Source organism: Nicotiana tabacum, chromosome 2, assembly GCF_000715075.1.
Source record: "Nicotiana tabacum cultivar K326 chromosome 2, ASM71507v2, whole genome shotgun sequence".
NCBI classification, from domain to species: Eukaryota; Viridiplantae; Streptophyta; class Magnoliopsida; order Solanales; family Solanaceae; genus Nicotiana; species Nicotiana tabacum.
Window position 1 is genome coordinate 56,779,982 of NC_134081.1, and position 25,624 is coordinate 56,805,605.

Genomic DNA, 25,624 nt, shown 5'->3' on the forward strand with positions numbered 1-25,624 from the left:
ATGAATTCTAATTCCTAAGATCACGTTAGTAGCTCCTAAGTCTTTCATGTCGAATTTGCTAGCCAATATGCATTTAATAACATTTATATCTGCCATACTTTTGCTCATTATCAACATGTCATCAATATATAAACAAACAATGACTTCATGACCTGGAATGTTTTTAATGTAAACACATTTGTCACACTCGTTGATTTTAAACCCCACTTACCAATATTGTTTGGTCAAATTTGGCATGCCATTATTTGGGTGCTTATTTAAGTCCATAAAGCGACTTAACAAGTTTGCACACTTTCTTTTCGTTATCAGGAACCACAAAACCCTCAGGTTGTTCCATGTAAATCTCTTCCTCCAATTCTCCATTTAAGAAAGTTGTTTTAACATCCATTTGATGGATTTTAAGACCATACACAGCCGCTAGTGCTACTAATACCCTAATAGATGTTATCCTCGTTACTGACGAGTAAATGTCAAAGTAATCAAGGCCTTCCTTTTGTCTATAACCTTTGACAACAAGTCTTGCCTTATATTTGTCAATAATGCCATCAGCTTTCGTTTTCCGTTTATAGATCCATTTCGAACCTAAAGGCTTATTTCCCGGAGGAAGATCAACTAATTCCCATGTATGGTTATCCAAAATTGATTGAATCTCACTATTGACTGCCTCTTTCCAAAACGCTGAATCAGAAGATGACATAGCTGCTTTAAAAGTTTGAGGCTCATTTTCAAGCAAGAATGTCACAAAATCTTGTCCAAAGGAAGTAGATATTCTTTGACGTTTGCTATGCCTTGGATCTTCTATACTTGGAGTATTTTCCTTTGCTTCTTTTTGAGGCCGTTTAGGTCTTTCACTTGACGACTCACATTCAGTTTTATACGGATAGATGCTTTCAAAGAATTCAACATTATCTGATTCCATTACCGTATTAACGTGAATTTTGGGATTATCGGATTTATGAACCAAAAACCGACATGCTTTACTGTTTGTAGCATATCCAATGAAAACACAATCTACAGTTTTTGGTCCGATTTTAACCCTTTTAGGTAAAGGAACTTGTACCTTTGCTATACACCCCCACACTTTGAAATATTTCAAGTTGGGTTTTCTTCCTTTGTATTTTTCATATTGGAATAGATTGTGTTTTGCTGTGGGGTACTTTGTTGAGTATTCGGTTAGCTGTAAGGATAGCTTCCCCCCACAGACTCTGCAATAATACGGAACTTATTAATAAAGAATTCATCATTTCCTTTAATGTCCGATTTTTCCATTCCGCAATTCCATTGGATTGAGGTATGTAAGATGCAGTAGTTTGATAGATAATTCCATATTCCGAATATATTTCTGCAAACGGAGATTCATATTCTCCACCCCTATCACTTCTAATCATTTTGATCTTTTTATTCAATTGATTCTCCACTTCATTCTTGTATTGCTTAAATACTTCAATTGCTTTATCCTTACTATTAAGTAAATAAACATAACAATATCGAGTGCAATCATCAATAAAAGTAATAAAATACTTTTTTCTCACCTCGAGATGTTGTCGACTTCATATCACAAATGTCAGTATGAATTAAGTCTAAAGGATTTGAATTTCTTTCAATAGACTTATAAGGATGTTTTACAAACTTAGATTCAACACATATTTGACATTTTGATTTATTACACTCGAATTTAGGCAATACTTCTAAATTAATTAACTTCCGCAAAGTTTTGTAATTGACATGTCCTATTAAATAAGAAGAAGCTGAAATTTTATTCATACTGTCAACAACTATTACGTTTAGTTTGAAAAGACCCTCTGTGAGATAACCCTTTCCAACATACATTTCATTCTTGCTTACAACAACTTTATCAGAAACAAATACACATTTGAATCCATTCTTAACAAGTAAAGAAGTAGAAACTAAATTCTTCCTAATAGTAGGAATATGAAGAATGTTGTTGAGCGTTAACACATTGCCGAAAGTCATCTTCAGGAATATCTTCCCATAACCTTCAATCTTGGCTGTTGTAGTATTTTCCATGGAAAGGTCTTTTTCGGGACCGACAGTAGAGTAAGTCGCAAATGCTTCTTTGACAGCACAAACATGTCGAGTGGCTCCAGAGTCAATCCACCACTCCTTTGGATTTTCATCTAGGCTGCATTCCGAAAGCATTGCACACAGATCATTAATGCCATCATTCTTATCCACTATGTTGGCATGTCCCTTCTTCTTATCCTTTTTCGGGAGATGACAATCAGGGAATTTGTGAGTGGTTTTTCCACAATTGTAGCAGCTGCCCTTGAATTTCTTTTTGTTCTGCTCCTTAGTCTGTCCAGAAGACCTCTTTCTCTTCTTACTTTTTGGAGCAGTCTCATCAACGATATTAGCTCCCATGATCGTTGAATTTCCACGAGACTTCTTCTCGGCTATTTTGTTGTCTTCCTCAATCTTGAGACGAATCACAAGAACTTCCAACTTCATTTCTTTGCGCTTGTGCTTAAGATAGTTCTTGAAATCTCTCCACGAAGGAGGCAATTTTTCAATCATTGCAGCCACTTGAAATGCTTCATTCACGACCATACCTTCAGCAATAAGGTCATGAAAAATAAGTTGAAGCTCCTGAACTTGGGTTCCAACAGTTTTGCTGTCTATCATTTTATAGTCTAGAAACTTGGCAACCACGAACTTCTTCAAGCATGCATCTTCAGTCTTGTACTTCTTCTCAAGTGCGTCCCATAATTCTTTCGAAGTATTCATCGCACTGTACACATTGTACAAGTCATCCTCTAAAGCGCTTAAGATATAACCTTTGCAAAGAAAATCTGCCTGCTTCCACCCCTCAACAATCATGAATTTCTCGTTGTCCGGCATATCCACAGCAGGTATTGGAGGTTCTTCACTAGTGATTTTCTGCATACCAAGTGTGGTAAGCCAAAAGAACACCCTTTGCTGCCATCCTTTGAAGTTGGCTCTAGAAAATTTTCTCGATTTTTCGGCCGGTGGAACAGCAGTCCGGCTTGACGAGTCTATCGTCGTTGCCGCAACAGTTGAAGAAGAATTTGCATTATCAATTGCCATTTCTCACTGTCAACAACAGAAAAGTTTAATTAATGGAAAAACCAGAATAGTAAACAATACTGTAATTACCAATAAACAGTACGTATGATAAATAAAAACCGAAGTTTTTATATACTGTTTCACACAAAACGATGAAGTTTTTATGTTCTTCAAATCGTTTTCTGAATTTCAATACTCTGATGAAATTTTTATATCTTCAAATCAGAATAGTAAAATTCAGAAGGAGTAGAAAATCACACAGGTTTTAATCTCCGCAAACAGAATACAGAATATAAAGTAATTTCCTTAAGATTGTTATTAACATGTATTACTGTAATAAATATTAAAACAGTAAATTTCCAAGTCAGTAGAAATAATATGTCAAAATAATATCTGAAAAAGTAATTTCTAGAATAAATCGAGCCCACTGAATACACAGTGTGTCCTTAAGGAAATTATTCCCCTCAAGTACCCGAGGTGCTGAAATATATCCTCCCAGGATAGTACGATTTAACTCACCGGAGTGCTGGTACAAAAAACGCCGATGAACAGTGAACCACTCGAAGGCTGTAAAACACACTGGAATATTTTGTGCAGAAGAAGAAGAAGAAGATCAAAAAATTTCGTAAGTAAAGATTCTGGGATTCAAGGCATATTTATAAACTATTTGACACTGTTTATGAAAAGATTTACAACCTTTGAGAAACAACCATAGCTGCTGGAACATGTGGGAAGAAATATTGCATTTGACACTGTTTATGTAGTCTCCCTTTATTTTACATCTTTCTTCTGAATTTCATGGTGTTTCTATTTATCCTATGATTGTTGTTGTGATACTAATATTGTCTCCCTTTTCGCCCTTTTGTCTCTTTTTTTTTTGTTGTTGAGCCGAGGGTCTTCCGGAAACAGACTCTCTACTCCTTCCGGGTAGGGGTAAGGTTTGTGTACACACTACCCTCCCCAGACCCCATTAGTGGGATTTTACTGGGTTGTTGTTGTTGTTGTTGACACTGTTTATGAAAAGGTTTGCAACCTTTCAGAAACAGCTATCGCTATTGGAACAGGTGGGAAGAAATATTGTGGGAAAACAGAAAGCAGATTTAAAATAATCCGAAGCCGAAGCTGAGCGAGCGACGACGGTGCGAGGCTTGCCTTCTTCTTAACTCTTTAAGAGCTAGAAGAAGATCAATTGTATATATACCCATCAAAAGTCTTTTCTTCCTCCAATATGGGACAATGTCCCTTTGCTAAGGAGGGAAACTCAAATATTTTATTTTTCTTCCATTTCTCATTCACCCTCTTTAAGCTACACAAACTTAAAATCCCAATAAAAGTAATAATTGAACAATTAGGATTGCATGTCAAAGCTAGATTTTGAAAAGTTTAATAGTACAATTCAATTCTTAAAAACTGTACAAATTGTGTGAAAGTTGAATATGTCAGATTTTGAGACGTTCTAAAGTGAAAAGAGTACCATGTATATTAAAACATCTTGCGGCAGGGGGACTGTGCTGGTGCGGTGCGGGTTTGAATGCAGGGCAGGGCGGGGGAGGGTTGTGACTGTGCGAGTGCAGTGCGGGCAGGTGCGGGTTGATGTGGGTTTGGCCAAGAAACATATACTGATTCGAAATTTTCATTGATACTTATAACAGTCTACTAGTGTTAGTGTTGTACTATATATTATTTTACTTATTAGGTTACATGGTTTCTCATAGGGATTGTACGTGGACCGGATTGGTTCGGATTTTATCAAAAGTAAACCAAATCAATTTTATTGGTTTGAATTGGTTCGGTTTTGTCGGATTTTTCGGATTTTTTTGTTACATGAATATTATTTCAATCTTGCATTATTAAAGTTATAAATAAAATTTTGATAAGTGAATATATGTTTACTAAAAATTTTAAAAAAAATAACAAACATATGATCTATTAAAGTGATCTACGGGAGAATATTTTTAGTAACACATAATAGTTTATTTTCTTAGTCGTTAATTTTTGGTTGATGGACGCTTTCAGGGTTAACCAAATTTAATTATTAAACATAAAAATCAATATGATACCTAAATAATGATATGTTCTATGTAATGTTAGATTATCGAAATACCACTTCAAATTCGAAAAACATATAATAAATCTTGACAGATGAATATGAAAGAACAAAGAGATGATTGACACATTTCAAGAACATATAATAAGAAAGTGATACAATCTATTATTTAAAATAAATAAAAATGAATGCACTTTATAGTTCTATTAAATATTATATCCCATGAGAGGATCTCAAATATTTCTAGACATTTTAAAATAAAATTATATATAAAGTCTTAAAAGTATATATAAAAAATTATATATTTATATGTCGGTTTGGTTCGAATTTTTTTACTCAATACCAAACCAAATCAAACCAAACCTAGTTGGATTTTTTAATCGGTTTGGTTTGACTTTTCGATTTTATACGATTTTTTCGGTTCGATTTGTACACCTCTAATTTCTCACCTTTATAAATAAGATGGACTCAGAGTTCAAACGACTCATTGCAACAGGAATAAAAAATGTTAAAACAACCAAGCTTAAAGCAATAGTAATTAAAAAAGACAAAAAGTTAAATAGAAAACTCATTAATTTAGAAAAGTCTTCCTAAATTGCAAACCATTAGTGAAAAAAAAGAAGATAAACTATGACTTGAATATGGTAACAACTGCAAGAAACTGTCACTTTGGTTTTGTTAGGGAGGTGCTTGTATAGGATTTCGGTTTAAATTAAAGTAATACTATTTCAGAAAAATGAAAAAGAGGTTTATGAATCTTAATTTTTACTATCAAATTCATTCAAAAAAATAAAATAAGAAATAAAGAAGATTTAAGCGGTGTGGGGCGGGTGCAGGTTTATGCGGGGCGAGGCGGGGCGGGTTTATGACAACAAATTATGAGATGTGGGGCGGGTTGAAATCTTCGCGGGTTTATACGGGTTTGCCTCGCAGCCACACCACGCCGCACCGTTTGACATCCCTATCTATTAGCACCGTTATGCAATATATACTCAAGTGCATAAATTGTTTAACAAGATTCAAAATCCAAATAATTTACTCTTTAGGTTCTTTGTTCTTGTGTGCGGTTCAAGGGACGGACTCAGTTAACAAATAGTTAAAAGACTAATATAAAAGCGTGATTAATGCCCCTTAAACCTCTCTATTAAAAAAGAGTATTTTTAGTGGAGTTTTACCACATGAACCCATAAGAACAGGGCCCTAACTAATTATGACAGTATTATCAAAATCGTGATATCTTAATCACTGAGCTAGTTTCTGTGTTTAGATGAATCTAAATTTGGATTGAACTAAAATGGAGAAAATGATTATGACCGGTTACAATTCGAATAGAAGATGAAAACACTATAAAGATCTCATTCGTTTTATTGATTGTTCATATGTATTATTCATCACTCTCCTATAAAAATGATCATATAATTAAAAAACATTTACGAAGGATCAAAAAATGGATCATTCAGAAATGATGTTATTATTGTGTTGAGATAATCTAGGTTTGACTAAACTAGAGAAAGCAAGAGAACTAAATTAAGGTCCCAAAAGGCACCAACAAGAAGGGGCATCCTAAACGTATTTGATGATGTATTTTTTGGTTTCTCACTTGACGCTTGATGTTTAGTAAAAAATATATATATCTAATTATTTTTGTCTCATATTTTAATATTTTTAATTATTTTTTGAGTAATAATTATATTATTTTATAATAATATTATATTTTAACTGTATAGGAATAAAACGGTATAAAAATAAAGAGATTTTGAGCAAAATTAAATAGCAAAATTGAATAAAATACGAAAGAAAAAGAAAGAAAATTAAAAGAATAAAAGGAAGGAGTCCATATTGGTATTGAGGTTTGGTTAAATTCAAATTTGCCTCGTAAAGTATCACATTAAAGGTTAAAATAGTTTTGAACAAAAATAATTCTATATTTAGGACTCGAACATAAAATTCTAGTTAAGAATACATGAATACTTATCATTCCGTATATTGGTATTTTCACGATATTTTGCATCTAAAGAAGTGTAATAAGTAGGGTCTAACTCCTAACGGTCCTAAAGGGACCACTTTTAGCAGTTTGTTTTAGTAGACTTTGGACTACTCTAGATAAGGAGGGGTGCACAGCAAATAACAGCACATCAAAAGGTGAGAATTCACAAGTCCCATTTCACAAACTGCTCCACTTTTCTTCTTACTGATCACATGACCTATTTCTTCATATCCTGTGTTTCTTCCTTCGAGAACCCCATGCTATCCAGTGTTTGCAATTAATCCAATTTCCTTCATATAGATACAGAAGATCTAGCGGCACATCTTTGCAGGAAAAGAGCTTGAATAAGCTTGTTTTCTAAGGAGTCGCCATTTTCTACCAGGAAGGCAGGAATCAGTGGCGTAGTTATCTTGTATCAAGGGTGGTCAACTGAAAACCCTTCGCCAAAAAATTGTGTTGCGTATATAGGACGAATATCACTTTATATGATCATATATTATATTTTGAATACCCTTAATATATGTGCAAGAGGCCGCCCAATGGTCGAGGGTGTTCAAAGTGAGGAGGAGTTCATGAGTTCAAATCCCTGTGCTAATATTTTTATCTGCCCTTTTGTTATCCAAAACTAAATAAAGACCACAGTGATTTTTGACTTTAAAAATAACTTGAGTTGACTACGGTTAACATTTTTTGTAAACGACCCCGAATCGGTATTTTGACGATCCCGATGGGTCCGTATCGTAATTTTGGACGTGGGCGTATGCCCGGAATTGAATTTAAAAATACCTAACTTGATTTGACTTATTTTGTCGAAAATTAGTAACTTGAAGGTTTAAATATTTTCTAGCCGGGTTCGAATTTTAGTTTCGGGACTTGGTAAAAGTTCATTTTGCTATTTGAAACTTGTATGCAAAATTTGGTGCAAACCAGAGTTGGTTTGATAGGATTCAGACGCTCGGTTTGTGATTTTTGAAGTTCTTGAATTTCTTTGAAAATTTCATGCATTTTGATGTCCGATTCGTAGTTGTAGGTGTTATTTTGGTATTCTGATCGCGTGAGCGAGTTCATATGATATTATTACACTTATGTGCATGTTTGGTTTGGAGCCCGAGGGGCTCGGGTGAGTTCCGGATAAGCTACGGACCACTTTGAACTTAGAAAGTTGCTGATTTTTTTACTGTTGTTGATGTTTAGTGCATTGTGCTTCGCAATCGCGAAGGGGAACTTAGGGCTGGGGTGGATTTCTTCATCGCGAACGCGAGAGCATGGTCACGATCGCGAAGCATTAGAGGGCTTACCCTTCGTGAATGCGACTGTCCTCACGCGAACGGGAAGGATTATGGGATTATGGGGGGGGGGGGGCAGTCTTGTACTCTACGCGAACGCGAAGAGCAACTGACGTCCAGTGATTTAAACACCCCAAAGTCGGGAATTAAGTCATTTTTCACCATTTTCAAGTTTGAGATCGGCCTAGAGGCGATTTTGAAGAGGGTTTTAATCCTAATTTCATAGGTTAGTAGATTTTAACTTGTTTCATTACATTTTCATAAACACCTATTGATTTTAACCTTTAATTTATGGTTTTTCATTATAGAAATTAGGGAAGGCCAACTCCCCTAGCTCCCAGCTCTCGTCGCGAATGCGATCCCCTAGGCGCGATCACAAAGAAAAAAATCAGCCTAGCTCAAAATAACACTTCGCGAATGCAATGCAATGCCCGCGAACGCGAATAAGGACTTGACACCAGCAAAATTCTGCAATTATAACAGTGCTTCGGGTGATCCGAAACACACCCGAGCCACTTGGAATTGCATCCAATCATACCAAAAAATCCATAAACACTATCTGGATTTAACCAAAGCCTCCAAACACATATAATAACATCACATTGACAAATCAAAGGCTAAAACACTAGTTTAACTTCTCTTAAATTCAAGAACTTCTAACTTCAAACCAAGCGTCTGATTCAAGTCTAACCAATCCGAATTACAACCAAACTTTGCACAAAAGTTCCAAATGACAAAATGAACTTACTCCAATTTCTGAAAAACAATCTGAACTCGATATCATCAAAGTCAACTCCCGGTCAAACTTAGAAATTCTCCAAACCTTCAATTTTTTAGCTTTCGGCAAATAGAGCCAAAACATCCTAGGAACCTCCAAATCCAAATTCGAATATATGCCTAAGTCCAAAATTACCATACAAATCTATTGGAACCATCAAATTACCAATCCGATGTCGTTTACATAAAAGTCAAACCTAGGTCAACTCTTACAACTTAAGCTTCCAATAAAGGAACTAAGTATTTTAATTCATTCCAAAACTTCCGCGGAACTACCAACCATCCCTGTAAGTCCCAAAATAATGAACAAGCATATGAAAAACATCAAATGGGGGAATAGGGCTCAAATTCACTAAACAATCGGCCAGGTTGTTACATTCTCCCCCTCTCAAACAAACATTCGTCCTCGAACGGGTTTAGAATTATACCTGAGATGCCAAAAAAGTGAGGGTATCTTCTCCGTATATCATGCTCGGTCTCCCATCTCGCCCTCTTAACCGGCTAAACTTTCTAGTGGACCTTCATTGACGCGATCTCCTTAGATTTGAGCTTCTAAACCTACCTATACAAAATGACCACCGGCTCTTCCTCATAAGCCAGATTCTCATCCTACTGCAATGTGCTAAATTCCAAAATATGTGGTTCTTCATGATACTTCTGAAGCGTAGAAACATAAAATACCAGGTGAACTCCTGATAAGCTGGGTGTCAAAGGAAGCTTGTAAGCCACCTCACCCACTCTCTCCCAAACATCAAATGGACCGATGTACCGAGGACTTAACTTGCCCTTCCTCCCTAATCTACCACACCCTTCATAGGTGAAACTCTAAGAAAAATATTCTCACCCTCCATGAAAGACACATCATGAATCTTCCTATCAGCATAGCTCTTTTGCTCGGATTGCACTGTACGAAGCCTCTCCTAAATCAACTTCACCTTCTCCAAAGCATCACGAACCAAATCTGTGCCCAGCAACCTAGCCTCACTAGGCTCAAACCAACCAACCGGAGAACGACATCACATCCCATATAATGCCTCATACGGAGCCATCTGGATACTAGACTGACAGCTGTTGTTGTGGGCAAACTCCTCTAAGGGAAAAACTGATTCCACTGCTTCTACATCTGATACTCATACTTGACCTGTTGGCAATTCAAACACAGTAAAACATGCCCAACATTGTCCTTCTACATCCTTCTCCACCAATAATGCTGCTTCAAATCACGATACATCTTCGTAGCACCTGGGTGAATAGAATATCGTGAACTATGAGCCTCCTTAAGAATCAACACTCGTAATCCATCGATATTAGGAACATAAACTCGACCATGAAGTCTCAATACACCATCATCACCAATATTCAACTCCCTAGTACCATCATGCTGCACCATGTCCTTAAGGAAAAGCAAATAAGATCGTCATAATAAAGCGCCTTTATGCGCACAAACAAAGATGACTGTGAAACAACACAAGCGAGGACTCTACTCAGCTCCGAAATATCCAATCTCACTAATCTATTGGCCAACACATGAACATCCATAGCCAAAGGCATCTTCTCGGTGAGAATGAATGCTAAACTCCCCATACTCTCAGCTTTTCTACTCAAGGTGTCTTCTACCATATTAGCCTTCCCCGGATGATACAAAATAGTGATATCATAATCCTTCAACCATCTTTGTTGCCTCAAATTCAGATCTTTCTGTTTCACTAAATGCTAGAGACTACATTGATCGGTGTAAACCTCACAAGACACGCCATATAAGTAATGCCATAAAATCTTGAGCACATGCACAATAACTGCCAACTCCAAATCATTGACCAGATAGTTCTTCTCACGGGTTCAACTGGCGCGATGTATACCAACCACTCTACCGTCATACATCAACACACAACCAAGGCCAACACGCAAAGCATCACAATAAATAGTATACATCCCCGATCCTAAGGGCAATACCAAAACTAGAGCCTTAGTCAAAGCAACCTTGATCTTATGAAAGCTCTCCTCACACTCGTCCGACCATCAGAATAAAGCACCATTTTTGGTAAATTTGTTCAATAGAGCTACTATAAATGAAAATCCTTCCACAAACTACTCCAAGCCCCTTTTTCATAATCCGCTGCAAAATCTCGATACTTAACCATACTACAGACTCGAAATCCTTAGGCACCACACTTTAACTTTTGAATCCACTAGGACCGTTGTTGAGAGTCACCCACTCTGGCTTGGTCCCGAATATAATTAACCCCAAGTCTCTGTAGCACATGAACGCCATCTCAAAGAAGCACCCGGCTAGATCACCTTCCTTGTAACTCACCTCTACACGAAGCATAAATCCTGAGTCTTCCCAAAGCTTGAACATGAATCGATAAGGCCAATTTATAGCACACATTCCTCAAATCTTTTTGCTCAAATTACCACTGATGTTTTCTTTCCTTAGTCGTAATCACCAACCAATACACCGATAACCAGAAACCGCACAAGTTGACAACTACGCAATCCAATCATAGACGGAGGGGCTCTCCCACTTAGCTTGAAGGTACAATTACGTAACACCTGGACCTGCCAAGGTTCCTTCTTTACCATTGACATCTGCTAAAAGTTCAACAACGCATTCCAACTCGAAGTCATATTGCATCCAAATAAAATCCATGGTCCTAGTCACTGCCCATCGCGATTCCGAAATTGCTCTTAAGCTTCCCTCAAGGTGTGTGGCTATCCTACCACGGAACCCATATGCTACTCTGCCACTCTCCCACTTTGGTCAAACCCTTTCCTTTAAGCAACTCCTCGACTCTTACTTTTCACACTTGACCTCCAAACAATTCAACCACCGCAAGACACCTCCTACACGTACTTCCTCGTCCTTCACTGCCCAATTGTTGCCTTAAATCAATATCTATCTCGGTAGCACTTGAGCTAATAGATCACCAACAACTTTAAACCTCTCCGAAGATTATCTTCCTTGAGCCCTTAACACCCGGAACACCGATTCAATCCTGAACCACCGCACACTGCGATATGTGACAGCCGCTTCCCCGACACTATTTCACAATACCTTGCCCTGAAGGAAAATTGATGAAGACCATAACACCGGCAAACTTAACACATTCATCAAGGGCGACGACACCACATTATTGATGAAAATTTTACCACGCTCGAAAATACCAAGTCTCGTTACTCCATCAACCCAAATTTGAGCATTCGTAGTCTGATTGCCTTTCCTCCGCCGGAAATAAAATATTGAATCTCTAAATCATGCACTGAGAAAAACCTCCTTTCAAGTCATTCACTACCCCAACGCATAGACAAGCATCCTACCATTACACAAACACTGTGCGACAGCAACGCACGAATCGTCATAACAATCGATGCCAAATCTCAAAACCTTAGGTAGTACTGATACTGAGCTGAAACGATAGAACGACCTTCCGCAAGGCGACGACACTAGCACAATCAAATATGCAGGGAGAAACATCTTGCACCACATCTGTAGTGCCATTACAATTCCTCAATTTACTGATTATAACAAGCACTTCACGTCGCATAAGATTGAATAGGAAAGAGACAAAGGCATAAGCCTCAAAGGAATCAAATCACACGATGAGGAATCAAGAAGGGAAGTGCTCCTAATAGCCCTGTAGCCTCTCGAAGATAAGTACAGACGTCTCCATACTGATCCGCAAGACTCTATTAGACTCGCTTATGACCCATGAGACCTAAGTGAACCTGGCTCTGATACCATATTTGTCACGACCTAAAATCCATTAAAGGTCGTGATGGTGTCGGACACCGCTATCAGGTAAGACAAAAATAAATACTTAATTTGGTTCTCATTTTAATATTTTTGAACTCATATTTTCCTTCAATTAAATAGTAAAAGACAGAATTCACAGTGTAAATAATAATATTTTTAACAATTTCAATATAGAACAATCCATAATCACCCCAAAACCCGGTATCACAAGTGCATGAGCATCAACTAGGAATGTAAAATAAAATACAGCATCTATACGGAATACAAATTTGGACAGGATAAATAAAAACACTCTGAAGGATACTCTGCCGGCTGTGGGTCGTAATATGGAATGCAACTCATGTAAGTCCCCGCATGCATACACGCCTCTGCTCTCACAAGGCCACTAGTCACATATGTACCTGCACAAAAATGTGCAGCAAGTGTAGTATGAGTACGTAATCAACGTGTACCTAGTAAGTATCTAGCCTAACCCCGGAGGAGTAGTGACGAGGGATTAACATCAACACTCACTAGTGGTCAAATAACATCAGGTACAGTAAAGAGGTAAGTAAACATGAGGCAGAGTAAATAAATGAGATAAACAAGTATAAATCACGTGGTACAGATCCCCCTATTTACGAGGAACTCAAGCTCTCTATTAGAAATTCCCTCCTTAACCGGAGCATATCTATAGATATAGTGGATCTCATCAGATGGATTGTCATAACTCAAATCGGGAAAACTCGCAGAATCACTGGCTTCTTGCCAAATATTACGCATGATTCCATGAGGATATGATATAGGAAATGCCGAGGCGTATGACCCAATCCAACATAAATATTTAAATTGTGCACTGCCGAGGGTCGAACGGAACGAACCATAGATGCATCTATTAAACTGTTGAGGCGAACGACCCACTCCTATGAGAGTGTGGTACATAAATCCTGTCGAAGCGAACGGCCCGATCTTATAAGAGTGTGGTACATAAAACCTACCGAGGCGAACAGACCGATCCCATTAGAATAAGAAGCTTTGACGGGTCCTTGACCCCACTCAAGAATAAACGTGTGAGTTGTAATTTCTTTAACAAAAACCATTCAATGAAACATATATACCACGGAAACATGCCGTAAGAGGAGTAAAATTATTCGGTGACTAATCATGAACTCGTGAAGTCTCTACAATAACAAGTCTAGTCTCAAGTAGTAATGTAAAACAAAGGAATTTAATAGGCGAGAGACTACTCAGATAGTACAGCTATTGCATGATGTGAACCTAAGCCTACCCGGAAAATTACATGAATATAGCTACAAACGGGCTCTCGTCACCTCGTGCATACGTAGCCTCCACAACAAGTAGCACATATCAATATACAACATCTAGGGGTAATTTCCCCTCACAGAGTTAGACATGAGACTTACCTCGCTTCGAAATTCCATAACCGGTTCCAAAGCCTCTCTAACATCTCAATCCGATACTCGTCGCTCCAAAACTAGTCAAATAAGATGCAACCCAATCAAAATATACTCTAATACTCATAATTAATCAATTTATAATAATTTCCAACTTCGCTCGAAAATCGATAAAGCAACCCTCGAGCCCACGTGCCCGAATTTCAAAAGTTTTCGAAGGCAAACACTACCCATAGTACTACGAACTCAAATATATAATTTATTTCAAATTCCATGCCCAATTTCGTGATCAAAATCCAAAAATACCAATTTTTAGGTTTTTCTTCCAAATCCCAAATTTCTACAAATTTTCATGTCTAAATTCTTATATAAACCTTGTATTTAACTCGCAACTAGAAGAAATCACTTACCTCTTGATGATGATGGAACCCCCCTCTTAAAATGCTCTCAAAAATCGCCTAAGTCCAAGTGGGAAATGAGGGAAATGAGCTAAGTCTAGGAATGAAAAGCCCTTGGCTCCAGTCGTAGATGTCGCATTTGCGACAGGGGGTTCGCAAATGCGACCCCTGACAGAGCTGGCCTTCATTACAAATGCGATACAGAGTTCGCAAATGCAAACTCTTCAGGCTTCGCAAAAATGACCATATTGTCGCAAATGCGATCCATTCCCTCAGCAGCCCGAAACACTCTGAAGCCACTCCGAAACTCACCCGAGCCCCCAGGGATCCAAACCAAACACCCACACAAGTCTAAAAACATAACACGAACTTGTTCGAGGCCTCAAATCACATCAAATAACGTCGAATTCATGAATCGCACCCCCATTCCAAGCTTAATGAACTTTAGAACTTCAAACTTCTACATTCGATGCCGAAACCTATCAAATCACGTTCGATTGACCTCAAATTTTGCACACAAGTCACATTCGAAATTACAAACCTATTCCAACTTCCGGAATTAGAATCCGACCCCGATATCAAAAAATTCACTTCCGGTCAAACATATCAAAAACCTTCAAATTTCTAATTTTCGCCAAATGAAAACAAAATGACCTACGGACCTCCAAATCCACTTCTGGACGCGCTCCCAATGCTAAAATCACGATACGGAGCTATTCCCAGACTTGAAATCCCAAACGGACATCGATAACATTCAAATTCACTTCAACCCAAATATATGAAATTCTTCCAAAATACCAACCTTCCATAATAAGCACCGAAATTCTCCAGGGTCACCTAAAATCTGATTAGGACATACGTCCAAGTCCGAAATCATCATACGAACCTATTGGAACTTTCAAATCCCGATTCCGAGGTCGTTTACTTAAAAGTCAAACCTTGGTCAATTCTTCTAACTTAAAGCTTTCGAAATGAGAATTTTCTTTTCAAATCAACTCCGAACTTCACGAAATTCATTATCGACCATGCGTACAAGTCATAATACATGAAGTGAAGTTGCTCATGGCCTCAAACAGCCGAACAACGCGCTAGAGCTCAAAACGACCGGTCGAGTCGTTACAGTTTCCTTCCATGTCCATAAATACCTGTTGATTTTAACCTTTAATCTATGCCTTTTCACGGTAGAAATTAGGGATTTAGGTAGAAATCGGAAATTTTGAGAAATTGAGATTTAGACCTCAAATGGAGGTCGGATTTTGAAACTAATCACATAATCGGGCTCGGGGGTGAATGGGTAATCGGGTTTTGGTCTGAATCTCACATTTTGAGCAAGCGGGCCACAAAGTTGACTTTTATTGACTTTTTTCAAAAACATTAAAGATTAAATCTTTTTCACTCATGAGTAGTTCCTAAAGTTTAATTTGAATTATTTGAACTATATTTGGTTAGATTTGATTGGTTTGGAGGCTAATTCTATAAGAAAAGTCATTGTTAAGCATTGATTTAGTTCCGGAGTGAGGTAAGTGTCGCAGTTAACTTTGACTTGAGGGATTAGGACTTGTTGGTCTATTTGCTACATGTTTTATGTATGAGAACAACGTATATGTGAGGTGGCGAGTACTTATGCATTGTCTTTGGGTTAAAGCATGCGCGTGGAACTTGTTTCCTTGTATTTTATTATTTGTTAATTATGATATCCATGCTTAGGTTAGATTATTACTTCTTTGATTATTCGTTTCGTAATTATTGCTTATTTCAAAGTTGAGAAATAATTTTGGAGGTTGAAGTTTGATATCACGACACCATATTTGAAGTTAAATTTATTCTCCGTATTGTTTGTTATTCGAATTCATATTACCATTATTGCAGGGCGAGGAAGAGAGTAAAAACACGAAGGGTGATGCCGTGTCATTTCTTTTACATTATCATCATTACATGGCGAGGAAGAGAGTAAAAGCACGAAGGGTGATGGCGTGCCATCTTATTCATATTATCATTATCACATGGTGAGGACGAGAGTAAAAGCACGAAGGGTAATGTCATGCCATTTATTTCATATTATTGTATGGTGAGGACGAGAGTACAAATACGAAGGGTGATGTCGTGCCATTTTCATATTATTGGTTTGACTTATTTTTCTAGTTTCAGTGATTTACTTGGTTATTTCGTGATTTCTTACCTGTCGTCGTTGTTATATCTTCCCCTTTAGCATGTCCCTTCCCAGTTTGCATGTAATCATTCTCTGTCATTATTTCTGCTTTATATACACTTGTACATGTTTATTTACGTAGGTATCTTGTCATAGTCTCGTCACTACCTCGTCGAGGTTAGGCTCGACACTTACGGATTACATTGGGTCAGTTGTACTCATACTACACTTCTGCACTTCTTGTGCGGATACAAGTATTGGTCCCAGCGGTGCGTAAGGTGCGTCAGCTCGGATAATTGCATGCGGAGACTCGAGGTACATCTGCTGGCGTCTGCAAACCTTGAAGTCCCCTTCTTTTTCCCTCTTTTACTGTTCATTTCTTTCGAAACAATTGTATTTATTTCAGACTTTGCTTGTAGATTTCTAGTTGCTCGTGTACTCGTGACTCCGGATTTCTGGAGTAGATATTATCACGTGATTTATATCAGTACTGTGTTAGACTAGGTTTCTATTTCTCGTTGTATATCATCATTGTGTGTTTTTAACAGTTAAAATTGGTTATTTAATTATTTTACATCGGCTTGCCTAGCAAGTAGATGTTAGGCGCCATCACGATCACGAGGTTGGGATTCCGGGTCGTGACATACCAATCCTTGGAATTTTGTATAGAAGTTCAGTTATTTTACTCATTGACTCTTATTATTCTTGTTTGAGTTGTGTTGACTAGATTGATTTTGGATCGTGACAGACAACTTGGTTAAACGAGCTTCTTTAGCAAATAACACAAATTTAATAAATTAAATATGTTGTACAACATTTAAGCAAAACGAAAAATCACATATAATTAAAAGAAACAACTACACGAAGTACATGTGGGGTAGTTTTCCCAATTAATTTTAGTTTATATTCTTTTTTCTTACCTAATTTAACTTTGTTGATATAATTTGAAACTTTCTTTTTACCTATTAATAGGTATTAAGTAGATCTGTGTTAGAAATTAATTTGAGAGTGATATTCATGTTTATCATCATAGACTTAAATATTTGTTGGTGAATTAAAGTGAAAAATTAAAAACTTCATTATTGGGATTTTAAAAGCTTGAAAACTCATAAATTGATTTGTAATTTTAAATTATTGATAAATTGATGGCTAAGATTCGATGGGATGTCATTTTGAAGTTATGGTAAAAATATGAAGTTATTTAATGAAGATTTATGCTATTTTGTAATATTTTTCTTAGTTGCAGTTTATAGGAGATGAAAGCAGTTTTTTATACAACATTATTATGTTATAATGCATTATAACATTATAATGTTGTATAAAGTTGTATATCAGGTTATAAAATACTGTTGCAAAAAAATAACTAATTATGCAACTAATTCAGGTGAGCCTGTCGCACAGGGCTTGCCTAGTGTGGTTTACATCGTCTGCGTGGTTTGCATGCTATTACACAGAGGGAGATTTACCCAGTGCGCAAAAAGTGCTCACCACAGAGTACTCACCCGAAGGGGAAAGGTTGTGTCAGTGGTTATAGCGACTGTGGGTTCCCCACTTACCAAAAAAAAAAAACTTAAAAACATAGTAAGAAGCTATGTATATGGTGTTCAGCTATACTTTTGTACAAAATCTCTTGAATTAAAGTCATATAGTATTGCTAGGTCAAATTCTAAAGTAAATGTTACTATCTTCTCTCATAAAGTGGGGGACTAAGATACACTATTTCAATTATTGACGTGTTAATCTCCAGCTACTTAATTCTTCCCTTTAGTTTCTGTGATACTATATACTTGTTTGTTTAAAAAATATATATTTTTATTTTTGAAAATAATTTAACTTTAAATTTATTTTATTTTTAATAAAAAACTTTTATAGTCAAGCAAATGCTAAAACATATTTAACACTATAAATTTCAAATGTCCTTTTTTCTTATATCTCATACCGATACAAATTACATTACGTAAATTTGAAAAAAAACAGAGTATTATCTTCTTACTATTCAATCAATTTTATAAACAACTTTTTATATTGAACTCTGCCAAGTGATAAAAATATCCTCTTCTACCTTGTTCCACATTAATGTTCCTAAGTTAATTTAATTTTTATGTATTGATGGGTGCAAAGATTGTTTCTATAACAAGATTATCTAGAGCCAATCCAAATAATTATCCCTAATAAATGCAGATGCTTAACTTGAACAAAACAAGAAAGTGATCTGTTATAAGTAAGTACTCCTTCCGTCTCATATTATGTGTCGTGTTTCTCTTTTACACGCCCTTAAGAAATATTAATTAGGAAAATAATTTAACTATTCTACCCTTATTTATGTCTTAAAATATACTCCCACTTCATTAAATATTTATCTATTTATGTGTTATTTCCATCTTCAAGAACAATTATTACTAAGGGTAAAAAAGAAAAAAAATAATCAATTTTGTCTTGGACTTTTAAAGTGATAAATAATTTGAGATAATTATTTTTAGTAACCACGTCTGTTAATACGAGACGGAGAGACTACTAAGTACTAACAATTATGTACAGTGTAAATTGTAATCCAAATATAAGAATTTAAAAAAAAAAATTAGTAAAAGAGAAAGAAAGAAAAAGGAAAAGAAGCCAATCATAATAAAATTTTAAAAAAAGAAGCCAATCATTAAAGAGCCGTTTCCTTTCCGCGTGCAATAATTAATACAAAACCAAAACAAAAAGAAACCGTATACAACTTGAACATTAGCTGGCATAGAATAGCATCTCCAGATGGACAAAACCGTAATTCAACCAAAGTCCACTTCTTAACCGAGTAGTCAAATACAAACACTTTCGCCGTTAAATTTACCCAAAACCACTCGCTTTCTCCTGTAAATACTTATTTGAATCGAGTAATTTTTTGATATTAAATCAAGTAATTTAACTGTAGTAGTTGAAACTAAAGTGAAAATATATACTCCTTATGTTTTAATTTATATGAACATATTTTATTTTTAGTCTATACCAGTATTTTAAAAGGCGTGAGCGTAAGACGAGTCATTTTACATAAACCTCAGCGAGACGTAAGCCCCATGGGTATTTAATTTTTAATATTTTATAAAATAATATAATTACAGTAAATATTTATAAACAGGTAAAATTGCATAAAAATAAAAAAAACTATAAATATGTGGGAATAAAAATTGAAGAAAATTATATATATGTGTGCTCCATCCCCACAAAAAACTAATCAAAATAATCTATTATACGCTACTTACAAGCACAAGTAACTTGAGTCGAAAAGAATAAAGTTTTCTACACGGAAGAACAAAAAGGATGACTAACCTGCAATTTAAACTTTGAACTTGCTGCTACGAAGAAGAATTGGGTTCTCTTTGTATTTATAAAAATAATAATTAAATATTCATTGCTTTTAAGAGATATTAGCATACTAGCGGACAAGATAAAGAATTGAGACAAACCATAAATTAGGGCACTATAAAAAAGATCTTAACTTTTAAATTTAATACATTTCAGTTCATTTTTAAAACTTTTGAGTAATTACAAGCTGACTTTTGAGAATTTGGGTATTATACGAAGGGTTTATTCAACAAATTTTATTGTAATTTTAAAAAGTCTATGAAGCTTACGCCTCACTACAAAAATGCGCCTCAAACGTCCGGGCGTATACCCCGAATTGATGGGTGTACGTTTTTTGAGACTTTCACCTCATACCATCGCCTCGGAGCATTTTTTGTGTGCCTCATCCCAGGGCTCACCCCGAAAATGCCTTTTAAAACACTGGTCCGTACCAGAAAAGCTAACCTCTTTTCATATTTAGAAACAATGTACTTTTATGCAATGATTTATAGTCACACAAAATATTTATGCCTTATTTTACACACAAGTTCAAAAGTGTTCTATTTTTTCTTAAATTTCGTGTCCAGTAATATAGGTTTACATAAATTAAAACGAAATAAGTATTATTTAATTATAATTAAGTGATAAATATGTATATACAAGATACACACATATAATATATATAACATATATCATATTATATTATAAGTGTGAAAACATCTAGGTGAAATTAATTTACTAAAATACCCATAAAAAGTTGAATGAATATTTTACCCCTCATTTAAACACAACTTCTTTAATATTTTTGTACCAAATACCTACCTTTCAATAAACTAAGAGCTAGATCTCTTCAATCATGATTGTCATGCTTTGATCGTTTTAGTTGAAAAAATTAAGGTTGCAAGAATTCTAAGAACTTACCTCAATAGTTAGCTTTTTAATGACCTTGAGGTAAATGCAAATGATTCTTGAAAGAACAATTTTGTTGTCTTGATATGCATAAGCTTTCTAATAATTCTCACGGGATAATACATGTTGCGTATGTACAAATTGTGAATTGAATATTAAATAAACTTGAAGAGTTCTGGTCATGACATACCCGTTGAAACGTGAAAATGAAACATATATTAAAAATATTATTTCAAAATAAAATATTAGGTGTGAGATACGATTGTATCACATGTTCGGACCTAATAACATCAAAATTAATTTTATTACACATTGTCACATTGTACTTATATACTTCAATACAATAAAATTATTTTAAAAAGTTTGTATTGATTGACAAGGGATACACGTACAACGTATGTGTCGAAAAACTAATATAAATAATATATATCAATATATAAACTTGGAGTGCACATAGCATAGGGCATAGCATCAGAGGGTAAAATCGTAATTTGGTAAAAGCTCATTACTAAACCGAGTAGTCAAACCCCAAACTCCTTTCGCCGTTAAATTTACCCAAAAGCACTCTCCCACGCTAGTCACTCGGGGCCCACCCCACCCGAACTAAATTCCCGTCATCTTCACACCCTTTTTCTTCTTATCCCCCCCTCTCTCTCTAGCCCCTGCAACTCATTTTTCTTCATTCTTTTCTCTCTCTTTGAATTTTCTCTCTCTACACATCCCAAAATCAGCAATTTTTAGAACTGGGTTTTGTTGATTTCTTCATAATCTCAATATTCCCAGTGAGAAAATTATAAATTGGGTTTTGGGTATCGGATTTGTATATGAAGAAATATACAAAAGAGTGAATTTCGCCTACAAATCATACAGTTTTCTTATTTCTTACCAAAAATGTTAACCCCTTATGCTCCTCTAATTTTACCCTTTTCAAAACCCATGTCTCACCGTTCTCTTATCGGCGCTAATCATACCTCTGCTCGTTTCTGTTCTCGGTAATCCCATCTTTTCTATTTTCCAATTTTAGCTTCTTTCACTTTTGTATTTTTCATATTTTTGTTAATAATATTTACAAAAATACACAAGAATACGTGTTTGATGGATCATAGTACGGGAAAGCCAGGTTTTTTAAGGAATGTGTTGGTACGTTTGTTTCTGTTTTGTGTTGTGATTCTTGGTTGTCGGTTTGCTTACGTGGTGACTCTCAAAGGCGAAACCTGTGACCTCGGTGATTTTTGTTTCTTCTCCCTGCCCGAAAATCTGAATGTTATTACCTCCGGCGTCGGGCAGCTGACCGAGTCTGTATCAGCGGTAATGACGACAAGCGAAAAATCTGCTCCGGCGAAGCCCAAACTTCCCGATCTATGGACCAGCCCAGATTTCCAAAAATCGGCCCGTTTCTATTCTTCCGTGTTCCAGGATCTTGTTGCAGAGGGGTTTTTGAGCCCGAATTCGAAGACGCTTTGCGTTGAAACTCCAGTAGGTGCTGATGTTTTCGCTTTAAAGGAAATTGGGATCGCCGACTCAGTTGGGATATACAAGAAAGGCTCAAAGCCTTTGGTTATTACAGGTAAAGCTGTTAAACAGCCTTTTGAAGATAATACATTTGATTTCATATTTTCCGGTGCCGGAATGATAGATAAGTCGCCAAAGCCGGGGGATTTCGCGGCGGAGATTTGTCGGACTCTGAAACCCGAAGGGTTTTTCGTGGTCCATACAACAGGTTCTAAAGATACGTACAGTTTCAATTCATTCCTTCATTTGTTTAACTGTTGTACATTGATTAAGTCTAGGAATATTGATGGTTTTGATTCAAATACTATTCGTGAGATTGTTATGAAAAGGGTTGTTTTTGGGGATGTATATGTTGAAGAAAAAGTGAGCAGTGATTCGAAGAACAAATGTAATGTTCCGGATTATAAACTGAAGCTGATTAAAAAAGCTGAGCCTTTGATTAAAGAGGAACCTAAGAAACCATGGATTACACTAAAGAAGAATGCACAGAACATAAAGTACTTGTCGTCCATGGCGGATATAAGTTTTAAGCAGAGGTATGTGTATGTTGATGTTGGGGCGAGGAGTTACGGTTCGAGCATTGTGAGTTGGTTTAAGAAGCAGTATCCTAAACAGAATAAGACATTTGAGATATATGCAATTGAGGCTGACAAAACTTTCCACGGGCAGTATGAGGGTAAAAAAGGGGTGACTTTGTTGCCCTATGCTGCTTGGGTGAGGAATGAGACGTTGTCGTTTGAGATTAATCAAGACCCGGGTCATAAAGACGTGGCAAAAGGGCGAGGGATGGGAAGAATTCAACCTGTTGAATCTTCTAGTAACTCTGCGAGTGAGGTGGATGTGATCCAAGGTTTTGACTTTGCTGAATGGTTGAAGAGCAGTGTATCGGAGAGGGATTATGTCGTGATGAAGATGGACGTTGAAGGCACTGAATTTGATTTGATTCCCAGATTGTTTGAAACCGGGGCGATTTGCCTGATTGATGAAGTTTTTCTTGAATGCCATTACAATAGGTGGCAGAAATGCTGTCCTGGGGAGAGGTCTTCTAAGTATGAGCATACATATGGCCAATGCTTGGATCTCTTTACTTCTCTAAGAGAAAGTGGAGTTCTTGTTCATCAGTGGTGGTGATCATCAATAATTCAGCATAGTTTCAGTAGCTTTAGTTTTTTCCTTATTTCTCTTTGTAATTCTCACACAAGCAGAAAAAATGTCATCGTTTTTATACATCTCGTAGTAGGCAAGTATATCATGTGTATCACATTCATGTTGTTTCATTCATTTGCTTGTACAATAACATTTGTGAGTACGTAGATATCTGTGTGTTAGCTAGCACGTAGATATATCTACGTGCTATCTGTGTGTTAGCTAGCACGTAGATATAGAGTTGAAAATTGATCAGGGCTGAAATAAAACAGACCTGGTAAAGTTGGAAGATAATGTTGGGCTACTTAAAGTAAAAAAGTTCAGCTGAGATATGTTCCTCTTTTTGTCTGTTTCAATTCAGATAAGTTGGACAAATTTGCAAGAATTCATGTGAGTTTTGAGTTAAACTTGTTTTTTTTGTCTGGTATTCTGTGGGGGGGGGGGGGGTGTTCAGAAAGGATATTTGGTCTGAACTGTAGCGGATATTTGGTCTGAACTGTAGCCTGTTTAAACAATCTGTGTTTAGCAATCTTTGTTCAAAAAGGATCCTTGGAACTTTTGAGGATGGTAAGAATTTGGTTCATTTGTTGTGGTATGTCGGTAGCCTCCTTAGTTTTGTTTCTTATTGACCTTTTGTGATGTTGTGATGTAGGGGTGTATCTTTCCCTTGGACAACCAAAACAACCATATTTCAGCTTGTGAACCCATCTAATCCAACCAAATTAACTGAGAAGCAGTTGTATCTGTTTTTTTTTTTTTTTGGGGTTGTTTTTCTTATGCCAATCATGTTAGTGTTAAGTTTTTAAATGCTAGGTACCGATATTAGCAAAAGAGTTCATAACGGTCAACTAAAACCTCTGCCTTTTCCTTTGTTTATATCCTCTTTCGAGTACTTTCATATTATACTAATGGACTATGTTTCTTGTATTACTGGAAACACGACTTGAAAGCAGAGTTACTTTTACTTTTTGCCTACAATCTCGTTGGTTCTAAAGCTTCAGTCATCAAAAATAGAATGCAACGATAGACAACAAGCTTTTAAGTGAGATTAAAGAAGATATAGTTGTTAGCATTCTTTGCCAGGAACATTACATTTACATGTAGACACTTGTTATCTTTTAATATATCCTAATAAAGTAATGACACCTTTACTTGCAATGCAATACTTCTTCAGCTATTGAAGTATGATTCAGTCTCGAAAAGCTGGCCAAGTAGACTATCCGCTCACAATGACTAAGAAGAGATTCACGTAAATAATGGAGCTGAAAATTGTAAGCATCGAAAATTTTACTACGAAATTCATGAAGTCGAGAGCAAGTTACTTACCATTCGAATTATATCAATTACAGTGACATAAGCACTGATGAGAAGATCGAATACTGCAGCAACTACACTTATTCCCGAATTAATTGAGGTCAGCTATATGAATTTTCATAGACGCTATGTGTAGTTGAGATCCTTATATGAATTATCATTATCTTAGATTCTCAGTTTGGGTCCATAATAATTTCAATTCAATATACCGTACATAAAGATTATCTAACATGATGAGGAGACTACTAGATGAATAATTATAATTTGAAGTAAACAAATTAATCTGTAATAAATAAATTTTGAAAAGCAGAGCACTTAGACAATTCGAGGGTTGGACACTTGTTTGAAGAAATAACCTTGCTTCCCTACCTCAATTACGTAAAATGATGGTCTTCTGCATCCAGATTAATAGTAGTTAATACAGAAATGAAAAGACCCCTGAGGAGAAAGGGCGGGGGAGGGTGGGGTGTGGGGGCAGGGGCGGGCGGAGCTAGAGTAGCGGTAAGAGTTCATCCGAACCCCCTTCGCCGAAAAAATGTAAGGTCAAAATTATTTTTATACATAAATAGCAGATGTTGAATT

General features: G+C 36.2%; 1 protein-coding gene across 1 annotated transcript; it reads left to right on the top strand.

The window, feature by feature from the left end:
* The first annotated feature begins 21,712 nt into the window (after positions 1–21,712).
* LOC107824576 (uncharacterized) lies at positions 21,713–24,056 on the top strand. Its single transcript, XM_016651379.2, has one exon. The coding sequence runs from the start codon at positions 22,166–22,168 to the stop codon at positions 23,711–23,713; it is 1,548 nt and encodes a 515-aa protein (XP_016506865.1). The 5' UTR covers positions 21,713–22,165; the 3' UTR covers positions 23,714–24,056.
* Positions 24,057–25,624: the final 1,568 nt, after the last annotated feature.

Excerpts from the sequence above, each read along its gene's own strand:
- LOC107824576 (XM_016651379.2), top strand. The coding sequence starts at position 22,166 with ATGGATCATAGTACGGGAAAGCCAGGTTTTTTAAGGAATGTGTTGGTA.